Consider the following 22794-nt stretch of genomic DNA (forward strand, 5'->3'; position numbering starts at 1 on the left):
TCTTTTCAACTCTGCGGTTTTTCCCTGCATGCAAGTACAGGGAATTACATTTTTAAAACTGGATCTGTTGCAATGGCTTTAACCTCGACTGCACGCTGGGCGAGGGAGAGGATGTTGGTAAACGGAGTTGCAGGAGTTTCTGGGCTGCTGCTTTATTTAATTTAGATTATTTTATAGACCACAATGCAAAGAAGAAGAAAAATACATGTGGTTTTGCAATCAAAGTCCTTGCAGGGAGCGGTTCCTGGGAGTGCTGCAGTCAAATTAAACTGTAATTAATGGCTGCTCTAGCCCAGGAGGAGCCGAGGGCGTCTTTCCATCTCTCTGTTGCCTCAGCTTGGTGTCGGCTGCTGGCAGAAAGATCCCTGCCAGGGAAGCCCAGCCTGGTGGTGCTCGCTGTGACACAGTGGTCTGTGGTTTTGCAAATCTCCAATTTGGGGCTGCATCTTCAATTCCTGTTAGGTGAAGTAGAGGAAGAAAAAAGTGGAGGAGAGGCTGGTTTCCAGCTTCTTACACTTCGAAGCGCATTGAATCCCCACCCCTCCAAAGAAAACCAAACCAATGGGTTTCCTGGGGTGCTGAGCATCCACTTGTCCAAAATTTGGATTTCCTTCTCATTTCTTTCTAGAGGAAGATTTCAGCTGAAGGTGGTCGGGAGAAGTGGGAGAGGCAATGTTTAAATCCAAGAACAGCAGTGGAAATTGGCCAGATTTTCCTTAGGGGTTGTGGCAGTGGGTTCAGGGACAGTGCTGAGCTGCATGCCTGAGCCTGGGCTGGGCTATGCTGCCAGTGGGAACGTGACCCCCTGGCCCCATGGCCTTTGGGGGTGCTGGAACTGCAGGAGCAGCATTGCTATGGGCAAGAGTTTCATTGAAAGTTGGATATTTAATGTACTGCTTACAATCCTTACATAAAGTACTATACAACAGGGAAACAGGGAATGTCAGCTGCGGTGTGGGGAGAGGGAATTGGCTGGGGAGGCTTGACCCCCTCTGTTTGCAGCAGGGCCAGGGCTGCTCTGTGCTGTGCTGAGCCTTGGCAGAGCATGGTCCTACCACATTTCCCACACATCCTTCTTCAAAACATGCTGGATAGAGCTGTTTGTGATTCTGCTGCTGGCTGGGGGTTAAGCTGTTGCACAGGTGTGTAAGGAAACACTCCTGAACCTCCCCCCGATTGCTGGGGAATAAGTGGGAATAACTCTCCTTTCCCTCCACCTCCCAGGCTGAAACTCTCAAATGAGGAGATCAAACGAGCGATTTTGACAATGGATGAGCAGGAGGACCTCCCAAAAGACATGCTGGAACAGGTGGGCAACATGTCTCATGCTCCTTTGTGGTTGCCTCATGCTGAGACGACACTGTGCAAAGTACTTGGGACCAAAGCACAGCCTGGAGTGTGTCAGGCCCCAAATTATTTACCACATGTTGACAAACCACCCAGGTAGGCTGGAGCAGCAGCTTGGTCATGGCATCAGTGCTGGGAGCAGCATGGCCCCCACGTGCCATTCCTGTACCCAGGTCTGTCCTGGGACCCTGAGGTGGGGCCAGTTGCCTGTTCTGTGGCTGCAGCTTGAAGTTTGTGCTCAGTGGTGATTTATTTTTGAAAGCTTAGACAGTATTTGTGCAGTCCTCAAAAGGGGAATCCCATTTTTCATCCCATCTGAGTCCCTTTGGAAGCATGTTGTTCACCTGTCCTTAAAGCTGAGCTGGTAACTGCACTTTGAACGGAGAGGTGGGAGGATTCATTGCACGAAATTTCCATCTGCTAATAAGTAGAGCTGCAGCAAATGGGAGTCCCTGACTGACATCTCCTCTGGCAGAGCTGGTGTTGAAACCTCCTTGGAGCAGACTTAGTACATCTGTTGTAAAAGCAGAGTGAGGCCAGGGCAGAGGCAAAAGACACTGATGTGCTGGAGTAATGTGAGGAAGGTCACAGGGACAGCAGTAACGCTTATTTCACAGGTGCCTTGGGGTCACTGTCTGTACATGCTGAAAAAGTGTTAGATTCAAGGAAATAAGTCACTGTTTGGCTCCTGAAAAATTGTGCATGGACCTCATGTCCACCACTGTGCTTTTCTCTTGTTTAGCTCCTGAAGTTTGTTCCTGAAAAGGGTGACATTGACCTGCTGGAAGAGCATAAGCACGAGCTGGACCGCATGGCCAAGGCTGACCGGTTCCTCTTTGAAATGAGCAGGTTGGTGGCTCAGGGGACACATTTTGGCACAGGCTGGTTGGGAGGTGGGTGTTTCATGGAGCCTGCATGGGAAATAAGCCCTTCTTACTGTTTTTCACATCAAGAAATGAGTGGGCCAAGCAGATGGGAAGGCAGGCAAGGTGCTCCACATTATAAGGATCATTTGTGATGCTGTGCTCCTAAAATCAGGATTGTGCTCCCATACAAGCAGTAGCTGGACAGAGCAGGGGAGAGGGATGGGGAGATGGATTCTCTGGTGGGAGGTGTTTGCTTCTCACACCATATCCCGACACATTTTCCCTCTCATTCTGGGAAAATGGTTTAGGGGTGATTGTGGTGGTTCTGGGTTGATGACTGGACTAGAAAATCTTGACTCTTCTGACCTTGATGATTCTGAGATTCTGTGATCTAATCTGGTCTGGGGGAAGATGTCCCTACAGGGCAGAGGGGTTACGACTAAATGACCTTTCAGTCCCTTCCAACCCAACCCATTCTATGATTCATTGTGGCCCAGATGGGAAGTGCTGTTAGAATGGTAACACAATGCTCCTTTCTCTTTCATTCTAATGAATATTCAAGCCTGATGTATATACATTTTGCCCTGCTGTGTAGATGAGTCCCACTTCTCACCTCTGGATTGACTCATCCCTAGGGCTCCTGAGACTATGTGAGACTGAAAGGAAATGTCATTTCTTCCTGCTCCTGGTAGCAATCATTTAAGACTTAGGAGTCTTCAGGGATGAATAACCTTGTCTATTGCATGCACATCCTCTAGAGGTGCCGGGTTAAAATCTTGAAGCTCTTATTTAAATTGAACTGAGCAGTTAGCTCTCTGAATTTCTTAGCTGAACTTCAAGCAAGTCACTTGTTGGCAAGGTCAGCGAGTTTTACAATTCGAGATTACACTGGGAGATCAAAAACAGAAATGCTCCCGTGCTCCCCCGAGAAACGCACTGCTGAGCACCGGGGCAATGCGCCGTGTGGTTGCTGAGTGTCAAAGGCAGGCAGGATGGAGCTGTGAAGTTCAGACCTGAGCCCTCGGGGCTCAGTGATGCTCAGAATTAGCTTTTCTATCGCAGGTCACCTTTCTTCTTCACTGACTCTCGCCCAAGTGTTGCTCCTATGCCTTCATCCTTTGGAAAGCACAATGTGCTGGTGCAAATGTTTTCCTTGATTTCCAGCACGGCTTTTTAATTTGCCTTGTGGTCTGTAACCGAGTGTGATGTCTTTGTCACCTCTGATTAGTAAAACAGTGTAGCTCATGGCTCTGTATGTGAGCATGTCTCCTGTGGGTCCTTGGTCCAAGTGACTCAAATCAGACTGCCATGTGCATACAAGTGAGATCTTGTTTAGCCTGAACACAAGCCTGACATGAGCAGAGCCATCCCCGACTTGTCCAGGAAAGGGGCTTTCCAGCCCAGGCTATCATTTTGATGATCAGAAGGTCCAGTTTGATTATTTCTGGTCGTAGGTGAGCCTCTCTCCAGCTGCAGCTCATCACAAAGCCGTGGGAAGCCCAGACCTCATCAGCACCTTTGCTTAGGAGTGGTTGTGAAAGAACTGTTTGTTCATACCAATAGGGTGTAAAAATGCACTTGTTGAACCTGCTGAATTAAGGATAGGCTTAAGCATGTGTTTAAGAACCCACTGGGATCTACCCCAGGACAGCTGTAGCTTCAGTTGTCAATTTTTCCCATCCCAGCACAGTTTCAGGGAGAAAAGGGGTCATTATTTTTTAATCACCGTGGCTCAAGCGTGCTTTGTTAGCACAGCTGTGAGCAGTGGAGCAACGGAGCTCTGCCTGGAGCAAGCAAAGCTCAACCTGCACCTCTTTTCTGTTTTCCAGGATAAACCATTACCAGCAAAGGCTGCAGTCCCTCTACTTCAAGAAGAAGTTTGCGGAGAGAGTTGCAGAGGTCAAACCCAAGGTGGAAGGCAAGTGACCAGATCTTCTAAGGGACTCTGTCCCAGCACAGGGATCGCTCACAAGGAGAGCATCCTCCATGCTGGGATGAGCCTGAGCTGGCAGTGACACAGGGGAAGGGAGGGAGTTGGTGGTCACTCCTTGGGGATACTGAAGGGGTTGCTGGTGGTGGGCTGTTGTGCCAGGGGGTGATGTCCTACCCCTCTCTGCTTTCAGCCATCCGTGCCGGCTCCAAGGCAGTGCTGCAGAGCAGCAGCCTCCAGCAGCTCCTGGAGGTGGTCCTGGCCTTTGGGAACTACATGAACAAGGGCCAGAGGGGCAACGCCTTTGGGTTTAAGATCTCCAGCCTCAACAAGATTGCGGACACCAAGTCCAGCATTGACAAGTGAGCAGCCCCTGCCCTTACCCTTGGTAGCATCCACGGGCCCCAGGGATGTTGGGGGAATGGAGGGGTCATTAGCATTACCTCTGGGACATGAGTGTGTGGGAGCAGTCCCCTCCTCCTGCTGCCCAGTTTGGCTCACCCAGTGATGTGAGTGTGCACTCTTTGAGCAGGACAGCTTTCGAGGGAAGCCAAGCTGCAGATCAGCACAGGGATTGATGGAGGGCTTTCCCTCCTGGGCTGGCTAAACTGCAGCCAAGGCTGATTAGTAGGATCATCTTCCAAATGCTTTTTAACCCCTTTGAAGAAGCCAAGAGCCAGAGAAAGGGTTTCCAGGGGCTTTTCTCCATGGCAGCCCCCTCTGCCACTCTCCCATGCTGATGCAGCCATCGCCTGGTTTGCTCTGCCCTGCTGAACTCCGTTCACAGAGCAAGAGGAGCTGGGTCAGGTCTCAAACCTGCCTGGTCTCATCCATCAGTAAAGACAAGACAGTGGAGGACAAGAGCAGTGACACTCAAGTCATTTCCCCTGGGTTCCTCCTGTGGAGGACCCTTGCTTGCAGGGACCAGGCTGCTCTGCACTGTGGCTGTGCATGGGACTGACCCATCCTGTGTCCCCATCCAGGCAGAAAGCAGCATCCTTGCAGGAATCCTCAAATAGTTCTTTGCCAGGGTTGGGATTTAACCTGGGGTTTTGACTGAACTATGAGCTCCCCAAGATGCTGCCATAGTGACCTCTCTGCTCCTCTTTCCTAGGAACATCACCCTGCTGCACTATCTCATCACTGTTGTGGAGAAGAAATATCCCAAAGTCCTCCACCTGCATGAGGAGCTGCGAGACATCCCACAGGCAGCCAAAGTCAAGTAAGCGGGGATTGAGGTGGCACTTAGGGAGCACTGGGAGTGCCTCTCCCCTCGTTTCAGCCTGCTTTTCCTTATCACCCCACCCCTGCTCACCCTCCTGGCCAGATCCTGGCTGCTGGGCTTTATCCCATGCCATGGCCACGCTGGCCCAGAGCAGCCCAGGACTCAGAAGCAAACATCACCTGGCGGCTTTAAATCACAGCGCTTGCAGCAAAGGCTCTAAACTTCTGAGTTTGAGGGGGGAGAGCTGCTTGGAGCAGCCGCTTCCTGTTGTTATCTCACCGCAAAAGCATTTAATTAATTTCTAATGGTACATTAAGTAATCCGGGAGGAAGCGGTTGCGGTGTGGCTGCAGATACAGGGCAGCTGTTTATCTTCATGTGCCAGGGAGGCTCTGCCTGCAGCACGGGCAGGACCAGGCAGCTGTGTGAGGGGCTCACCTGCATCCAGGTCCTGCCTGCCCCTCGTTTTACCACCGAACATGGAGTTTCTGGGGTTTGCAACCAGTTTTTTAACCCTGCCGGGTGACCTGTTGGGAACAGGCTGCCCCAGTTCAGCAAAGCCCTTAAACACAGGCTGAACCTTTAAGTTCAGGAGGAATCTGCTGTTGCCCTTCAAAGCCCTCAAGTATGTGCTGAAATACCTCTGAAATCAATGAGGCTCTGTCTTGGTTTTAAACTCCAGCAGGAGCTTGCAGGCTTTGGTGCTTCAGGGACGTGAGCAGCAAAGATCACATGTTTCTGCAGCCAGGGCATATTTGTGTTAGCTGTGGACATGTAAAGGGGCTGAAACTGCACCTCTTTAGAGAGGGTGCAGTTAGAACAGGTTACCCAGAGAAGTTGTGCATGCCCCCACCCTGGCAGTGTTCCAGGCCAGGTTGGACAGGGCTTGGAGCACCCTGGGATAGTGGAAGGTGTCCCTGCCCATGGCAGGGGGTTGGAACTGGATGGGCTTTGAGGTCCCTTCCAACCCAAACCATTCTGTGATTCTATGGAATACGCACAGAGTTTACAGTGGCTTGAGGGTATTCCAAGCTTCAAAGGTCCTTTGTAGCAGTGGTGGGTTCCCAAGAAAGATGTGTACTGGACAAAACAAGCATCCTCATGTATAAAATGTAGAATAATCATCAGCCATTGGGATTGAGCACAGTGAAAGGACAAATCTTGGTGTGCAGGGAAAAGTGTTTTTCTCCCAGAGGGTGGTTGGACACTGGAAGAGGTTCCCCAGGGCAGTGATCACAGCACCAAGCCTGACAGGGCTCCAGAAGCATCTGGACAACACTCTCAGGCACAGGGTGTGACTCCTGGGGCTGTGCAGGGCCAGGAGTTGGACTTGGAGATCCTTGTCAGTCCCTTCCAACTCAGGTTATTCTGTGGTTCTGTGGGTGTGTGGTGCTCAGTTTGCAGGCATCAGCTGAGGGCACGGCTGAGCAGGACATGCTCCCTGCTGATGGACTCTCCAGCTTTCCCATGCTCCAGGATCTGCAGCTGTTGCACAGACACACGTATGGGAAAGAGAACGCCTGCACAGAGGGTTTCTTTACCCCCCTAAACTTTATCATTTTGCTCTAAACTGGACACCATATGTAACATTTGGGTTTGGTCCAATCTAGAGTGAAACCAAAAAGTTTCTAAAGCTCTGGAAAACCCTGAATTCCCCCCAGCCCCGCAGCTGTGAAGCAGAAATTGCCGCCTCTGTCAATCCCACCACTAGTAATGAACTGCTGGAGCACAGGGCTCCCAAAACTGCATTTTCCCAGACTAAACCTGCCAGGAATGCTTGCCCCATGACCCGGCGTCAGCATTTCCAGGGACCCCAGCCCTCGCACAGACACCCCTGGAAAGGCATCAAGCCTGTGGTCACCGAGCCTTTGTGAGAAAGCTTCCCCTCAGACGTAGTGGTAGAAACCCGTAAGCACTTGAATTTGAAGCTCAGGGGCTTGAGCCTTGTGTAAACAAAGCCAGCGCCAGACGTGGTGATTTATTTTTATTTCTCTATATTTGGGCTGTCTCCCTTTGTGAAAGCCTCGCTGCTCGGAAGGATGCTTTGCCTGGTGTTCACCCAGCCGTGGTACCCTGAAAAGCTGTCTTCTGTGCACTGGGACAACGGCCCCATCCACTGCTGGCCCTGGAGAGAAATCTGTGCCCAGCAAGGCCCTCTTCTGAGCCCTCCATGCTTTTGGAGAGGGCAGGAGGCTGCTGAGCTTGCTAAACCTGTGCAGTCCCCTTGATTAAAAATACAGAAAAGTGCTTTCCTTTAAAACAAGCAACTGCAGCCACTTTGAGATAGTCCCAGCTTAGGGGCTGTCAGCCAGATTTGCTGCTCAAGACACACTGGTCTGCAAAAAGGAGGGTTGGGGTCTTTTCCATGGGAAAACCATGGTCAAGTTGGTCAGAGAGCTGTAGATGTTGCTGGAGAAGGCTGAAAATTAACATCCCGCTATTTCCAACAGCATGACCGAGCTGGAGAAAGAAATAAACACTCTGAGAAGCGGCCTGAGAGCGGTGGAGACTGTAAGTATTATTTAAATGAAGTATAGTCCAGCCTGGCTCCGAGCAGCACGGCATCCCTCCTTGGGGAGGCAGGCCAGGGAGCTCCCAGCGAAGCTGCTTTTATCTCACATCCTGGAGATCTGTTTGCGTTTCCTTCCTGCCCTGCACGTGTGCCTGTCCTCTCAGGGCTGTTTTGGCACTGAAGTTACCATGTGTGTTTAGGTACAATGCATGGTTTATGTCTAATGCATCAAGGGAGGCTGAGAAAGCCTAGTGATGATGCCCATGGAGGACCTGTGATGTGCAGAGGGGTCTCCCCTTGGCTGTAAAACCACAGAGGGCTGGGGAGCACTTCTTCAGCCCAGCTGGAGTGGTGATGAAATGGTGGAGGTATCCCAAAGGACCTACTTTGGGTTTTGCTGAATTATCCTGCTTCTGTAAGCTTTCCTGCAGGATTTGGCTTAAAAGCTTACTTCAGGCAGTGTAATCCAGTGTGTCATGCATGGCAGGGGGGAGCAGCAGTGGTGGTGCTCGCAGAACCCCTGGCACTGATGCAGCCACACTACCAATGCCACTGCCAGAGGCCAATGGTATTTGTGTCCTTCATCAGCCAGGGCCTGACCAGATTTACGTTTTTGTTTCCCCCAAAAGGAGCTGGACTTCCAGAAGTCTCAGGTTCAGAAGGCAGGTGACAAGTTTGTGTCTGTCGTCAGCCAGTTCATCACATTGGCCAGCTTCAGCTTCTCAGATGTCGAAGATCTCCTGATGGAAGCGAAAGAGCTGGTAAGGCCACCAATGTCCCTGAGATCTGAGTCACTTTTCAGCCTCACCTCCTTCTCCTGTGTCTGTTTGGCACTGACCTTCTGACCCATGCTTGGGCATTATGATGGACCTCCCTGAGGCCATGGCTACCCCTGGCCACCCTTTAGGACTGTTGACGGTAACCTGGCAGATACTCTCTGCAGTGAGTTAGGACTGTGGAGATGGTGACAAATGCTCTGCAAACTGTATTGTCTTCTGCTGACTTGGCTGGATCTGGAGGAGAAGGTCTTGTCGTGGTCCCCAGCATCCCTGGAAGTCTACTCTGAAGCAATTTGCAGCTGTTCCCATGGTGGGATGGGCTGTATGGAACGCTCCATCTCTTTGCTTTTTAAACACATGTCCAGATTCAAATTATGTTCCTGTTTTCTCTTAGGAAAGCAGAAACATCCCTGTTTTATAACTTTACATCACATGTGGACATTTTCAGCCTTTCCTCCCCCACCAGAATCTCTTGTAACATGGCAGAGAATTTTAATATCTTGATTAAAATCAGCAAGATTAACCTCAATTATATTGACTTATATAGTGGCACCTCTCAGATTCCTCCCTGCATCTTGAAGTGTTAAGTCTCTTAAGTAAACAAAGAAATAAAAATGCACTAAATGTCTTTTGAAGAGCCTGGGGCACCCCTGCAAATAAAACTAAATCATACAGGCAGGCTTTAAAAATGTTCCTCTTGGTCTACCCTGCAAAATCAAAGCAACTAATAAATCTGTTGGTGCTTTGATTTTGTTTTTCTTTTCATTTAAGCGTGCTTATCTCCAGAATGTGCCTTCACAATTTTAACAAACTTGCTCTGCACAAAGAGTCTCCTTCAAGCTGGAAGTGAGAACAAAGAGTGTCAGTCCCAAGGACAACTCAGGGGCTGCCTGGGGACTGGGACATGTTGGCAGATTGTGGATGTCCTATCCTGACCTCTGCTACAGCCTCATTCGACTCCCTCACATTAATGGTGTGCAAACAGCACAAGAGGCCGGAAAACTCCCTATTTCCCTGCCCAGGGCTGTGCCTGAGCCTGGGCAGAAATCTCTTTTAGAAGTTTCACCAACACATTTGGTTTCAATAGCAGAGCATGTGGCAATGATAAATAATACCCCAAAAATACTTCAAAGAAAAACTTAAAAGTGCAAGTTTCCCTTCCCCTGCCGTGTTTACTATTAGTTTTATGTCTTCAGTCCCACAGTATTTTGCTTCCTTGTTTTTACTGCTGCTTAGTTAATAAAGTAGAGCTGGGGCAGGGGAGGCTCAGCAGAGCCAAAGGCAAGATGGGGAGAGGGGGCTGGAGAGTGATCCAGGTCGGGTCTTGCAGGGCTGCAGGTAACACACCAGGTGATTTGTTTCAGGTTTAAATCAAGGCTTGATAAGGCAAAGCCCTGCTCTCCGCCATGGCTGCTGGAAGTGTTTCACTCTGCTCCATCAGGTCGAAGGTTTCACCAGTCCAGTGGATTTATCCAAGAGTGACGCACCCCTGTCCTCTCTCTTCCAGTTTTCCAAGGCTGTGAAACACTTTGGAGAAGACACAGACAAAATGCAGCCTGATGAATTCTTTGGCATCTTTGACCAGTTCCTTCAAGCCGTGACTGAGGCCAAGCAGGAGAATGAGAACATGAGGAGGAGGAAGGAGGAGGAGGAGCGCCGGGCACGCATGGAGGCACAGGTGAGCACATTCCGGCGAGTCCAGCAGCACCCCCAGGGCACCTGGGAGTGGCAGCTGTGTCATGATGTTCCCATGGTGGCCACAGTGGCATGGGGAAGGGAGCTTCTGTGCTCTTAGACCCACTGGCTTTTCACTTTTGATTACTTGATTAAATAATGACCTTGGGTTGGTGAGGTCTTGGAGCTGAAATGTGCAGCAGAGCTGGTGCTGTCTGGGGACTGCTGTGACACACAAGCAGCAGCTGTGGGGCTTTGACTTGTATCATAGAATCTCAAAATCATATAATGGTTTGGATTGAAAGACACCTGGTTCTGGGCATGGACCGTGGGCAGGGACACCTTCCACTAGACCAGGCTGCTCTAAGCCCTTTCCGGCCTGGCCTTGGAGCACTTCCAGGGATGTGGTCTATCAATAACCCTGACCAGCTCTCAGGTGCTAAGCACTGGGGTGGGAAACCACCCTTATTCCATGAGTTTGGGGATCACCATGCATGTATTGGGCAGCCCCACAACCACTTGTGTGAGACTGAGATGTCTTCTTTCCCCCCGCTGCCGTGACCTGCAGCTGAAGGAGCAGCGGGAGCGGGAGCGCAAGGCGAGGAAGGCGAAGGAGACCGGGGAGGAGAGCGGTGAGTTCGATGACCTGGTGTCAGCCCTGCGCTCGGGCGAAGTCTTCGACAAGGACCTCACCAAGCTGAAGCGCAACCGCAAGCGCATCACCAACCAGCTGGCGGAGAGCGGCCGCGAGAGGCCCGTCACCAAGCTCAACTTCTGAGAAACAAACTGACAACCCAGCAAAAGACAGGCGGGTCAGTCTTTCTGAAGTGGCTATGGTTTGGTTTTTGTTGTTTCCATGACACTGCCTTGCGATTCGAAGCGGAACAGTGGCACGCTCTTTGTCCCCGCGGGCGAGCGTGTGTGTGTATATACTGTGTATATAGTCGGGTCGGGGGGTGTGGAGGGAGGTGCGTGGGCAGCTCACATTGGTGAGTGCCAGCCCCACCTCCTCCCCACTCCAAAAAGTAGTTCTCCCCATGCACAAGCACAATGCCGCGTCCGTGGAGCAAGAGAGGACCCAGCCCCGAGCCGCTGGCTGTCCCCATGGCCCCAAAGCCAACGGGAAGCTGCCTGCTGCTGCTCTCCTGCTCAGAACCCCCCAGGGCCGTTTGCAGGGGACGCCTTGCACACAAGCTGAGCGGTTTAAAGAAGAAAAGAAGAAAAAAGCAAAGTTGACTGAACTTTAATCCATTGTTTGTTTGTTTTCTCTCATTGTTGTGATTATTCTGAGAAACTCGCAGATCTGTGCGTTCGCGCTGGTTCCCGAGCTCGGCGCCGCGGGCGCTCCTGGCGATGCTCTTCCCGTCATCCTTGGGAAACGCTCTTTTTCCTCCTGCTGCCACCTTGCTAAAGGACAAACTTTACCCCAAAGTGCTTCTCGCTGTAACGCCACACTGATGTATTTATACTTTTGCAACGTTTTCCGGCCCAAGACGGTGGGAAAGGTTCGGTTCTCAGAGGAGACGAAGAGCATAAACTTTTGCGTTGTAACTTTTGTTCTTGCTTTCTGTTCAATGGGACAAACTGTATCCTCTGTCAAGGTGGGTCAGGACCAAAGGTCTCTGAAATACAAAGGGGTTGGGGTAAAACCCACCAGCTTTCACCCACCTTCTTTTCCTTTTTTTTTCTCGGACACACAGAAGCAGCGATGCCAAGAAACACTCGTCTCTTAGCCAGGTCCTTTTTTGACTGGTTTGCTGTTCGTTGTCATTGCAAATTTGTAAGCAGAACTACCTGTCAAATGTCAGTCCAAAAAAAAAAAAGACAAAAAAAAAAAATAATAAAAATAATTCAGAGCTCTCAGGGAGTAATAATTTAAGGGTTTAGAAAATTAAGAATTGGAGAATAAAAAATAACCACCGTTAACATATTAACATTTCTATTCTTAAATTATGCTGAGTATATAGAGGACTGTTACTTTTTACTTTTATTTATTTGTGGTATGTTTTTTAAGAAAGCAAAACAAAACCTTTTTATACCACCAATACTTTTGTGATCTTTTTTTTTTTTTGTTTGTTTGTTCTTTTTCCTGTGGAGAGATGAGTTTGTCCCTGTTGCACTAGATATTAACACTATTTGAAATAAGGTTGGTTGTTCTTTTGTCAGATAATCGGTATTACTGGTGGGGTATGGGATGTCAGTTAACTATATGTACTGTATAGCAAAAGTGCTGTTTAAACTAATTTGTATAAAAAAAATATGGTTCTAAGCACCTGAAGGCCGCGGGGTCTGTGTGCTGAGTGAAAGCTGTGAAATCTCTCTCGAAGCAGAGTTGTCAAGAGCTGTGGTTTTACCATTTTGTTCTTTTCTTCATTGCAACGTTTAACGCACTGTAGATTTAAAAAAAAGAAACAAAAAAGAGAAAAAAAAAAAAAAGGACTTTCTGAGTAGCATTTAAAGCAGTAATAAATAAAGCAGGTAAGCGCAAAAATAAAGTCCAGCACCTCATATCCAAGCAGCTGCAAGACCTGCGGATTATGTTCAAAGGTGGAGTTAAGCACTTTGCTTTAAGAAGGAGGGGGAAATAAAGACAAAAGGTAATGATAATACTATTCCTTAACTAAAGTGCCTCTATTTATATTTTTTATTTATGGCTGAAAAAAATGGGGCTGATACAATTGAGGGAATGGACTATGGGGGGAATTGAAAATACATAAAACAAGAAGGAAAAAAAAAGGTTAAAAAAAAAAGTTTGGCTTCTGATGGTTTAAGGAATGGTTGGTCACACGTGTTTAATTGGACAGGTGGTGGGGGTCAGAAAGGGTGATTTCCTCCCGGGGTCCCTGGGTGCCAGCACCCACCCTGCTCCTGCCTCTGCAACCCCAGTGCCACATCAGGACCTTTCCTGACAGATTTCCTCTTGCCCTTCCAAACCTCTTGGGTTGGTTTTTTGTTTTTTTTTTTTTTTTAATTGTTTTACAACAGCCTGATTATCAGGCTGACTTTGCCATTTCTTTGTTTTCTTTCAGAAAAAAGAAAAAAATATTATATCTCTATAAATAAATACAAAGGCTGTGTGCAGGTAATTCCATGTGCCATTGTCGAAAACTACTTTTAGATTGGTGCTGGTGTAAGTAGCCACTCTTTTCTCTTGGGTGTGTATTTTAAAGATGACTTTTTTTTTTTTAATAATGCCAAAAACAAAACAACAAAAAAAATCCTTAATAATTTGTAAACGAAAGTTTATGTCTTGGACCTTATTAGCTTCATAGTGACTAAGGTAGTCTGTTAGGTGCAAGGATGTTAGTAGTTCTAGCTAGTGGGAAATGCTGTGTAATGTTATGAGACTGTACATTTTCTAAGATGGCAATATGCAATAAAGCAAAACGATTTCGGTGAGTGTACATGGCAGAGGCGTGAGTTATTTTTTAGGGGAAAAAAATGGGATATATAGGAATTGAGGCAGGTGTTGAAGAAGAGGCTCTAAACGTTGCTCTTTTTTGGGTGTGTTTGCAGGCACTTCTGGGGTCGACTGATAACCCCACTTGACCCTTTCCCTGAGTGCTGGGTTTTAGGAGGTTGGGGTATTTCCACTCTCCAGGATTGCAGCATCCTCATTGTAACCCACATGTGGGCTCTGAAATGCCTCACAGCTGGTGACCCCATTCATTTATCCTTGTTTTGTTGTTGCTGATGCCTGTTCCCACCTTGGTGGGAATTTTTCCAAAAGCCCACTGGGGTTTTTCCAGGATCCTGCATTGAGGCAGCAATCAGTTTTTCATCGTAGGATTGAATCCTATCCCTTTTTCCAGGAGAAGTGCTGGCTGGGCTGGCCACTGGGCCTCTAGCAAGCTTATCTAGTGATGTTTCCTTGGCAGTAGCCCAAACCCCTCCTGGCCTATTCCTGCTCACTGTTGCTTTTCCCACACACCTTCCCATCCAGCCTCTGTGTTACTTTCCAGCGTTCTTGAGCGAATTGTGCAGCACCAACATCCCCAGACCCCATTGCCCGTGCCACTGGGAGCATCTGCACTGTGCTCTGACCCGTGGGCTTCCCATTTTGGATTGGGGCTGGCAGGGAGCACAGTTTCCATCACCACCCTTGGCAGTTGTGGGCTGGTGATGCCATGGGAAAGCAGCCCAGGGCTGTGTGGTGACAGGACCCAAGGAAAACAGCAATGGCTTCAGCTGCTCTTCCCATCATAAATCCCCAGGTCTCTGGCATAGGGCTGGTCGGGGTTCATCCATTAATAGATGTGAACAAGCCAGCCAAACCCCACAACCCGGTGAGGACCTGAAATTCTAGTTCATGGCAGATTGCAGGACACAGGACACACCATTGTGTGACACAGGATGGTCCCCAGGATGGGGGCAGGGTGGCGGTGGGAGATGAGAGCAAGCTCAGGACAGCTTTTTATTCAACCAAGATACTTCAGGAGAAAAAAAAAAATCTCCTGGGAACTTTCAAGCTTCCTAGCCTTAAAACCCTTCAACGTGGCTGGATTAGCAGCATCTATGGCTTAAGAACACAAATTTCAGATACAATATTTGTCATCCCAGAGGAAAGGGGACCAGGGTGGGTGCTGTGCTGGACTGGCACGGCTGTGCTGTGTGAGCCCGTGTCCACTGCCATGCTGGTTGGCTGAGTTTTCACCTGAAACAAGGCTCCTGTGCCCCAAATCCTGACTGTTCCCTCCAGTTACAGCCATGAGCCAGCACACCCTTGTGCACTGGATGATCCAAACCTGCCCAGACCCGCTCGTGCCGGGGAAGCTGCCGGGCACGGCGCTCCTGGAGGAATTGTCCCATGGGGCCACCCGGGTTGGTGGCACCAAACCTGCTCAGCCAGCCCTGACTGCGCTCCGCTCCAGCCCGGCAGCTTTCCCTGTTGCCCAAGGCTGGGGCGACTGTGAGTCCCGCTGGAGCGAGGAGTGCCAGGTGTCGCCTCCCGCACTCAGCCTGTTATCCTTGGCAGCGCGCCCCAGCTTGGAAAAGATGAGTCAAGGGGTTGTGGCAATGGCCTGATGCAGGCACGGCATCGCATGCAAAGCTCAGCTCATAAGTAGGGCAGGCACGGCTGGGCGGGGAGACACACCCGGCTCCCATCCTGCTGGCAGCACTGCCACTCTGTGCCACTGGCAGGAGCTGCTGGACTTCTGGACTGTTTATTTACTCCCAAGAAAAGGGACAGTGGGCCCAATGGACCTGTCAGACTTTGATATCCCTGCTGGAGACCCTCGGGAAAGGGTAAGCAAAGCAGGGATGTTGCCAGTTCTGCTGTGGTTGGACCTGGCCCTGTCCCCACTGCCAGTGCCCATGTCACACCTCAAGCAGATGCTCTGGGGTAAAACTGCACTTTGCCATCATCACTGTCACACAGCCCCATCAGATCTGCAGTCCTTGTGCAGGGCTGGCACTGCTGGAGTGCCACAGGAACAGGCACAAGTCTGATGAGGAGCAGCTGAGGGAGCTGGGGGGGCTCAGCCTGGAGAAAAGGAGGCTCAGGGGGGACCTTCTCACCCTCCACAACTCCCTGACAAGAGGCTGTAGCTAGGTAGGGGTTGGTTTCTTCTCCCAAGTAACAAACAACAGGACAAGAGAAAACAGTCTCAAGTTATGCCAGGGCAGGCCTAGATTAAATATCAGGGAAAAGTGCTTTGTCCAACGGGTTACCAAACATTGGCACAGGCTGCTCAGGGCAGTGGTGGAGACACCATCCCTGGAGGTATCTAAAAGCCATGTAGATATTGCACTTGGGGACATGGTTTGGTGGTGAGCTTGGGGAATGGTAGGAGTCAACGATCTTAGAGATCTTTTCCAATCTAAACGATTCTGTGATTACAGACAATTCTATGATTCTGTGATTCTCAACTTCTGTAAAAGCTGGTTATTTCTGTACCAGCCTGTGCTTTGGGTGAACATGCTCGTCGAGCTTTGTTTCTGGGGGAAACAGGAGAGGCCAAGTGGTCATAAAGGTGATGTGTGCAGGAGGGAGGGGATGGGCCCCATCTCCACCCCAGTCTCCTGCAGCAAATCCTGCAGACGTCTCTCCTGTGAGCTCTCTCCCTGGCATTGCTCGGGGCCCTCCAGTAGATGCATGTGAAAAGGAGAGTTCTCTCTTTGAATCAGAAGTGCTCTGATCTGAAACCTCTGAGCATTTTGTGTCATTTTTAGCCTTAAACCAGGGTGGATGAGAGTGTGCGGGTAAGCCAGGGAGAAATCCCGTGCTGCCGGGCCCCAGCAGAGGCTCAGCAAAGGCTGAGGAAAGTGCCATCTGCCGGCCCTTTCCAGCTTCAGCATTTTAGAGCTGTCAAGTACAAAATCAACTCCGCTCCATGTTTTCCTCTGTGGTCTCTACTGTGGTCTGAAAAGTTCTCATGCTAAATTTTCTATGTAAGTTTCCCCCAGCATGGTTGAGGAGGGCTAATTTTAATTCTCTCGAGTCAAACAGCCAAAGGTCACTGCCTGTGGCTTCTTTGTGACTTCTGGCAATGCCCGACCTTCAGGTTGATGCACTATGTGTGCACCAAAAATGCACGTGTGTAAGATAAACTAACTCAAAACAGTTTCATGGGTCATCTGAACTTACTTCCGTGGCTTTTGAAATTACCACAAAGTGCCCCTCTTGCCCCAGTGCCAGGGTCTGCATTGGCAGCCTGTTTCTACCCAGCTTTCCTTACACTTTGCATGCACTCTGTTGTCACACCGCAATGAATTTGAATTTAAGCTGGAGTTTCCCAGTTCCCAGGGTAACTCCGTGAAGGTAAGTCATTGAAATTGCCATTTTCCCATTACTTTCTTTATTGGCCCATATTCCAGGATTTGCTCATGTGCTCTCAGCTCAGAGGTGGCTCTGCAGGAGGGGCAGGACACACATACTTTTTTTTGGGCAACAGCAAGCAGAGCTGCTCTAAACCAGGATTATCCTGGGCATCACCACAGCAAGTCTGGAGGACACAGCTTTGTTCCTGCTGCCTAACTCATGCCTCTGGCCTGCCAAGACACTGCTGTAAGCTGGGCTGGGACAGTGCTTTACCTGGCTTTACCTGGGCTTTGGGTGCTGTGGGGTACCAGCAGCTTTTCCATCTGCTTGAATTTGTGCCTGTGTATTTTCACACGGCTTTACTTTGCCAAACTCTGTGCAGAGCATCCCCTGGACTCAAGGAAAAGTACGGAAGCTGCAGTTTTGTGCTTCACCCAGCTCCTAATCTTTGCCTAAAACCCTTTTTACTATGAAATCAGTGAGAAGCACTCAGACAAGACCTAGTTTCTATGGCAAATATTTCCAGTTTAATAGCAGGAGGCGATCACCATTTGAGTTACATTTTCTGTAAAGACTCCACAATTCAGATGCTGTATTCAGAACTTGACATGACCTCAGGGATGCTATATTACCAAATGTTCTGTAAAATGCTCCAGACTGGGCACAGAAGCCACAGGCACAGATCAGGCACAAGTGCTGCAGCACATTAAATTCCAGTGGAAAAAAATAAGTGACCTGGTTACTTGGAGCATTTTTTATCCCTGATGCTGAGATTAGTTCAGAGAATGCTGCTAAATCAGATAAGCAAATTACATTTATGGGGTCGTGAGGGAATTGCTGGGAGGCGAAGATGAATTTCAGAGAAATTTATCTTGCTGGTTTTGTCCACATCTACCCTGAGGGTAGGTGAGCCCTGGGAGGTGTGTTAATTTGTAGGGCCCACCCGGAGGGGTTTTGAAGCACCAGCATCCTCCCAGCTGCTCTCTGATGGAGTGGGGTGGGCTGGGCTAGCCTGGTGTTACCCATAATCTCACACAGGATCCAGCCTGGTGTCAGTGTGCAGCCCCAATCTGAGGGCAATTTTACACCTGCTCTGAGCATGCACAACTCAGTGAATCTCTCTGGCCAAGCCCCCAAGCACTACCCAAAGTGTTTAAGGCTCTGCATCAGGACTGCTGACAGAAGCAGGAGGAGATATTCCTGCTGCCTTCAGCCAGACTGACTCTGGCCCCTGGGAGAAACATGGATGTTCCTCCAGATGTGGAAGGCTGATCAGCACTATTTCCACTCCCAGTGTCCATCCCAGGAACTGAGGAATATCATTTTCCTGAGCGATTTCCCCAAAGTCTTCACTTTTTCATCTTTCTGCTTTTCTTTATGGTGGTGAGGAGAAGAGGTGTCCCCATGTCTGAAGGGAAAGCAGAACACGTGTGGAGCACTGTGGTTTGCAAACACCTTTAACTCTTCAGTGCACACAACAAAAGGCCCCGGAGGAAAGGCACAATCCTCTGGTCTGAGCAAAGCTTTTAAAAAAACTTTGTTACCTTTATGAATACCTTTATGAATACCTTTAGATGTTCCCTTAGTTTATTAGCTTTTGAACTGACTATGCAAGACATAAGATTAAAAATAAAGGTGAGAGTAATGGATGTATAAAATTAAGGATCCCAAGTACTCGGAAATTGCTCCCCAATCAGTTTTGTGGGCTTATGGCAGTCCTTGCCTTTGTGAAACCAGCTGAACTTGGAGGAGCTCAGTGCCATTATGTCAAGAAATAACACAAATAACAAGTGGTTCCTCTCACAGTGAATTTACTTCCTCTGCTGAATCGCAGCCGGATCCTACTCATCTCTTATGATCAGCCCAGGAGCCTGTGGGCACACTGGTGTGCTGTGCCACCCAGTACAAACAGCCCCAGCAAACAGCCCCCCTTGTTAAATTTCCTTCTGTCACAGCCTCCTGGGGTCTTCTTGGCTGAGATCATCCAAAACTCCCCAGATAGATTCATGCAGGCCTTGGTGTTGTGCCCTGGGGTTTCTGCTACTTTCACTTAGATTTCCCCAGTGACTCATCCATTTCCTGCCACTGAGAGGGATTTACAATCTGTCTCTCTCCACATCACCTTTCCTCCTGCTTCTTGCAGTGGTGATTTCCTAGAAAAAATACCTAGAAATGCTGAGCTGTTGCCCAAGCACTTCAGCTGTGGTGACTGTAAATGCTTCAGGACTCAGGCAGTGCCCTGCCGACAGCACGGCACTGACAACCCATCACTGCTCTGCAGACTGGGAACAGCAGGAGGGCTGGCCATGGTCTAGGAGGAGGGCTGGCCATGGTCTAGGAGGAGGGCTGGCCTTGTCCTCCCCCACCCAGCCCCAGGGCAGCCACTGGGACTCACCCCACTGGTCATGGTGAGCCCAAGGCTTGCAGCAGCAAAGCAGCACAGCGCAGCTGGGCATGGGGTCCCCCAAGCCTGGATCCTGTTGTGGGTTATTCCTCCTGTAGGACTCGGGACCTCTTCTTTCCAGAACTTAGTTACCACTTTGAGGCTCTGTAATGCTTTGCAAGCAGATCTAGATGTGCACCCATTTATTATTAATAATCAGAGTCGCCATGTGAAAGTACAAAAGCATCCAGCATGAAGAGACAGCTGTACTGCTGAACTAAGCACCCTGCCAGCACTAGGACTGATCTCACCAGCCCTCTGGGCTGCAGGTTTGCTGCTCTGGCCTGCATGCACAAAATGCTGCTTTTCTGATGTGCTCTCCAAATTAAGCATTTCAGCCTGTACAACAAACTTCCCAAAGAGCAGCATGTGTTGAATCTGTCTTTCAAGCTAGGTTTCAGAGAGGTGCTCTCTGGGCATCAGTCACAACCCATCCTTACCCTGAGTGCTTGTATTTGGGAAGCAGCAGTCCTGGAGGCAGAGTGGTTGATCTCATTAACAGAAAGAGGCTTTTCTCAGGATCACTACCGGGAGAGCTGCGCTGGCTGCTTAGGTCTCTGCTGGCATCTACTGGATACAGGAACCAACACCAGTGCTGAATGAGAAGTGGCAATGGGGATTTGTACTCCTGATCTATCCCAGCTCTGGTGATTTATGGCAGCTTTTACAGCCCATCAGGCTGCCACTTATAAATACTGCTAATTGGACTGCTAATTGTTCACAGTTTGTAAGTTATGCACACAGCATTTGCTTTGAACAGAGGCTTCATCCAGAGATTAGGAAGGGAGTGGAAAATAACTACTTGAATGAATCTGATGATTAAATCAGCAGGAAAACTACCACTGCATGCAGTTGGAGCAGTACGTTCTAAAATGCTTGTCATTCATCAGGACTTAACGTTTTCCTTCTAAGATTTAATGCATTAGTTCAGTCAGTGGCATGTGTATCATTGCCAAATAATAAGGTACTCTTAAACTGAGGGTTTAAGTATGCTGGGAAGTCAACAAGAGACTAAAGAGCCCAAGGACTCATTTTTAATTTGCCTTTCACTGAAGTTGTCTCTGGTATCCAGAGCTGAACTGGCCTTCAAATCACTTGAACTCCTCTTTCTCTTATGCTGAATATCCTGCACAGAATAATCCATGTGATTTTTGGTGTGCTAAAATGTGTCCCAATATCCTTGTGCAAATAAGATTTGTGCAGATTTCTTTGTCCAGGCTCATCTCAAGGGAGGAAAAAAGAGAGAGGCTGGAGGGTTGGAGCCTCACAGCTAGTTTTGTAGTGTCTAAAACATCAGTGTCTTGCTGCCTTTGGAGTTCTTCAGCCAAGAGAAAGGGGATCTCTAACTGGGGTAACAGCAGCATGGGCATGTGGGAGACGTGGTGGTGATGTCCCATAGTGGCTTGGCCAGGAGCCACCTGCTGCAGTTTTCTTACCCAAGAACAAGGAGCTGCAGCCATGGGCAGAGTTTTCAGAGCTAGAGCAAAACAGAAATCCACTGATTTCTTTCTCCCAGATGAACACATGGAGCTATTGTGAGGTGCAGGGACAGACCTTCTCACCCACTCTGTGGTGCTGGGTGAGAGGCAGCAACCTTCAGCAGAGCTGGGACTCAGCAGCATCTCAAGTACTGTTTTGGCAGGCAGCCTGCAGCCTTTGCTGTGGTTTGTGTGTGTCTCTCGCTGCTGTTTGTGGTTTATTTAAGACCATTTGGTTGTATTTTTTAAAACATATATGAAAAAATGTGGCTGTAGAGACCTGTGTACCTGACTTGTTCAACAGTGCTGTGATATGAGGAGTGGCTGAGGGAGTGTTTAGCCAGGAGAAAAGGAGGTTTAGAGGGGACCTCTCTACAACTACCTGAAGGGAAGTTGTAGCCAGGTGGGGTTGGTCTCTTCTCACAGGTAACAAATAACAGGACCAGATGAAAATGCCTCAAGTCACACCAGAAGAGGTTTGAATTGGATATTCGGGAAAATTTCTACAGAGAAAATGTTGCCAAACGCTGGAACAGGCTTCCCAGGGAAGTGGTAAAGTCACAATCCCTGAAGGCATTTGAAAGACATGTAGATGTGGCACTTAGGGACATGGGTTAGTGGTAGACTTGGCAGTGCTGGGGCTTGATGACCTAAGAAGCCTTTTTCCACTGAAATGATTTTATGATTATATGATTCTATGATTATGAGGAGCACAGGCCAGGCACAGCTTTAAAACACAAGCTGGCTCTCTACTGGAGCTGCAGCAGGTCCATGTCAAAAAGGATCAGGTCAAAAATCTCCCCTTGCTACAGCCCAAGTTAGCGTTTCACAGGAATGTGCCAATTTGTGATGCCTCCAAGACCACAGCCAGCTGCCCCCATTCAACTCCTCACATGCAAGACTAACATGCACCAGCCTGAGCTTGTTAAAAATATGTTGAAATCTGCGTTATAGATTTCAATAACACAGTGGCAGCTTCACTACCACTTTCCTAGAAAGCTGTGTTACTTCCACTCCTAGTGCAGCTCCCTCAGTTCTGACACCCCCAATCCTTCCCTTGCCATAAGTGACTGCCACAGGGATGCTTCCCTGGCCTGTGGTACAGTGGTCAGGATATGAAGTAAGTAGAAAAGGAAACCAGCATGAAAAAGAGGGAATCAGTGGTTGTTTAATGCCTGAGTCAGCTGAGGTGGTGGGGACAGACAGGACAGGGAAGGAGGCCAGAGCCAAGCACTGAGGGGAGCAGGACCACCCTTTTCAGGGGCTTTCAGCCATATGCTCTGCATGGTCAATTATCCTCCACCAATCTCCTTGTTACCACCTGCAGCTAACCAGGTAAGAGTTAAATCCAATCTTATCATTCACAACCACCCCTTTCCATTAGCCACACACTGCTATGGAAGGGCAAGTGTGCCAGAAATTCCTGTCCTGCCCTTCCAACAAGCCACCACTGTTCACTCGCTGTCAAACAGCTCCTGTGAAAAGCTGTGGGCTTTCTGCACAGCTTCTTTCTGAAACAGCAAGAAAACACTGCTCAACTTGCAAAATCCAGTAGCTGCAGGGTAAATTAGCGGTGCTGAGTAGTCAAGGGTCAAATCTTTTCCTCATGGGCTTCAGGAGCATAAGATAAGAAGGTTACGGTAGTGCTTACAGCATGGAAACCAGCTGCATTAAAATTTCACAATTATATCTCCCTACTATCATTCATCTGGCAGTTTTTTACAGGAGTTCCCTTCCCAAGGCTGGCCTGAAAATGATGCCAGGCTGAGACACTTTCA

The 22794-nt window shown here is 49.0% G+C and overlaps 1 protein-coding gene across 5 annotated transcripts in view; it reads left to right on the forward strand.

Moving 5' to 3' along the window:
* DAAM1 (dishevelled associated activator of morphogenesis 1) overlaps positions 1–13736 on the forward strand; it is a 90272-nt gene extending 76536 nt beyond the window's left edge. For 4 of the 5 annotated variants that reach the window (XM_032111548.1, XM_032111549.1, XM_032111550.1 and 1 more), the window contains 9 exons: positions 1225–1309; positions 2090–2196; positions 4043–4131; positions 4337–4505; positions 5258–5365; positions 7818–7878; positions 8509–8640; positions 10166–10336; positions 10901–13736. In XM_032111548.1, coding sequence (XP_031967439.1) covers positions 1225–1309; positions 2090–2196; positions 4043–4131; positions 4337–4505; positions 5258–5365; positions 7818–7878; positions 8509–8640; positions 10166–10336; positions 10901–11110 — 1132 coding nt within the window. In that variant the 3' untranslated portion in view covers positions 11111–13736. The remainder of the gene's footprint in view (positions 1–1224; positions 1310–2089; positions 2197–4042; positions 4132–4336; positions 4506–5257; positions 5366–7817; positions 7879–8508; positions 8641–10165; positions 10337–10900) is intronic. The other variant, XM_032111547.1, reaches the window with a different exon arrangement.
* The last annotated feature ends 9058 nt before the right edge of the window (positions 13737–22794 follow it).

This window comes from Corvus moneduloides, chromosome 6, assembly GCF_009650955.1.
Source record: "Corvus moneduloides isolate bCorMon1 chromosome 6, bCorMon1.pri, whole genome shotgun sequence".
Taxonomy (NCBI): domain Eukaryota; kingdom Metazoa; phylum Chordata; class Aves; order Passeriformes; family Corvidae; genus Corvus; species Corvus moneduloides.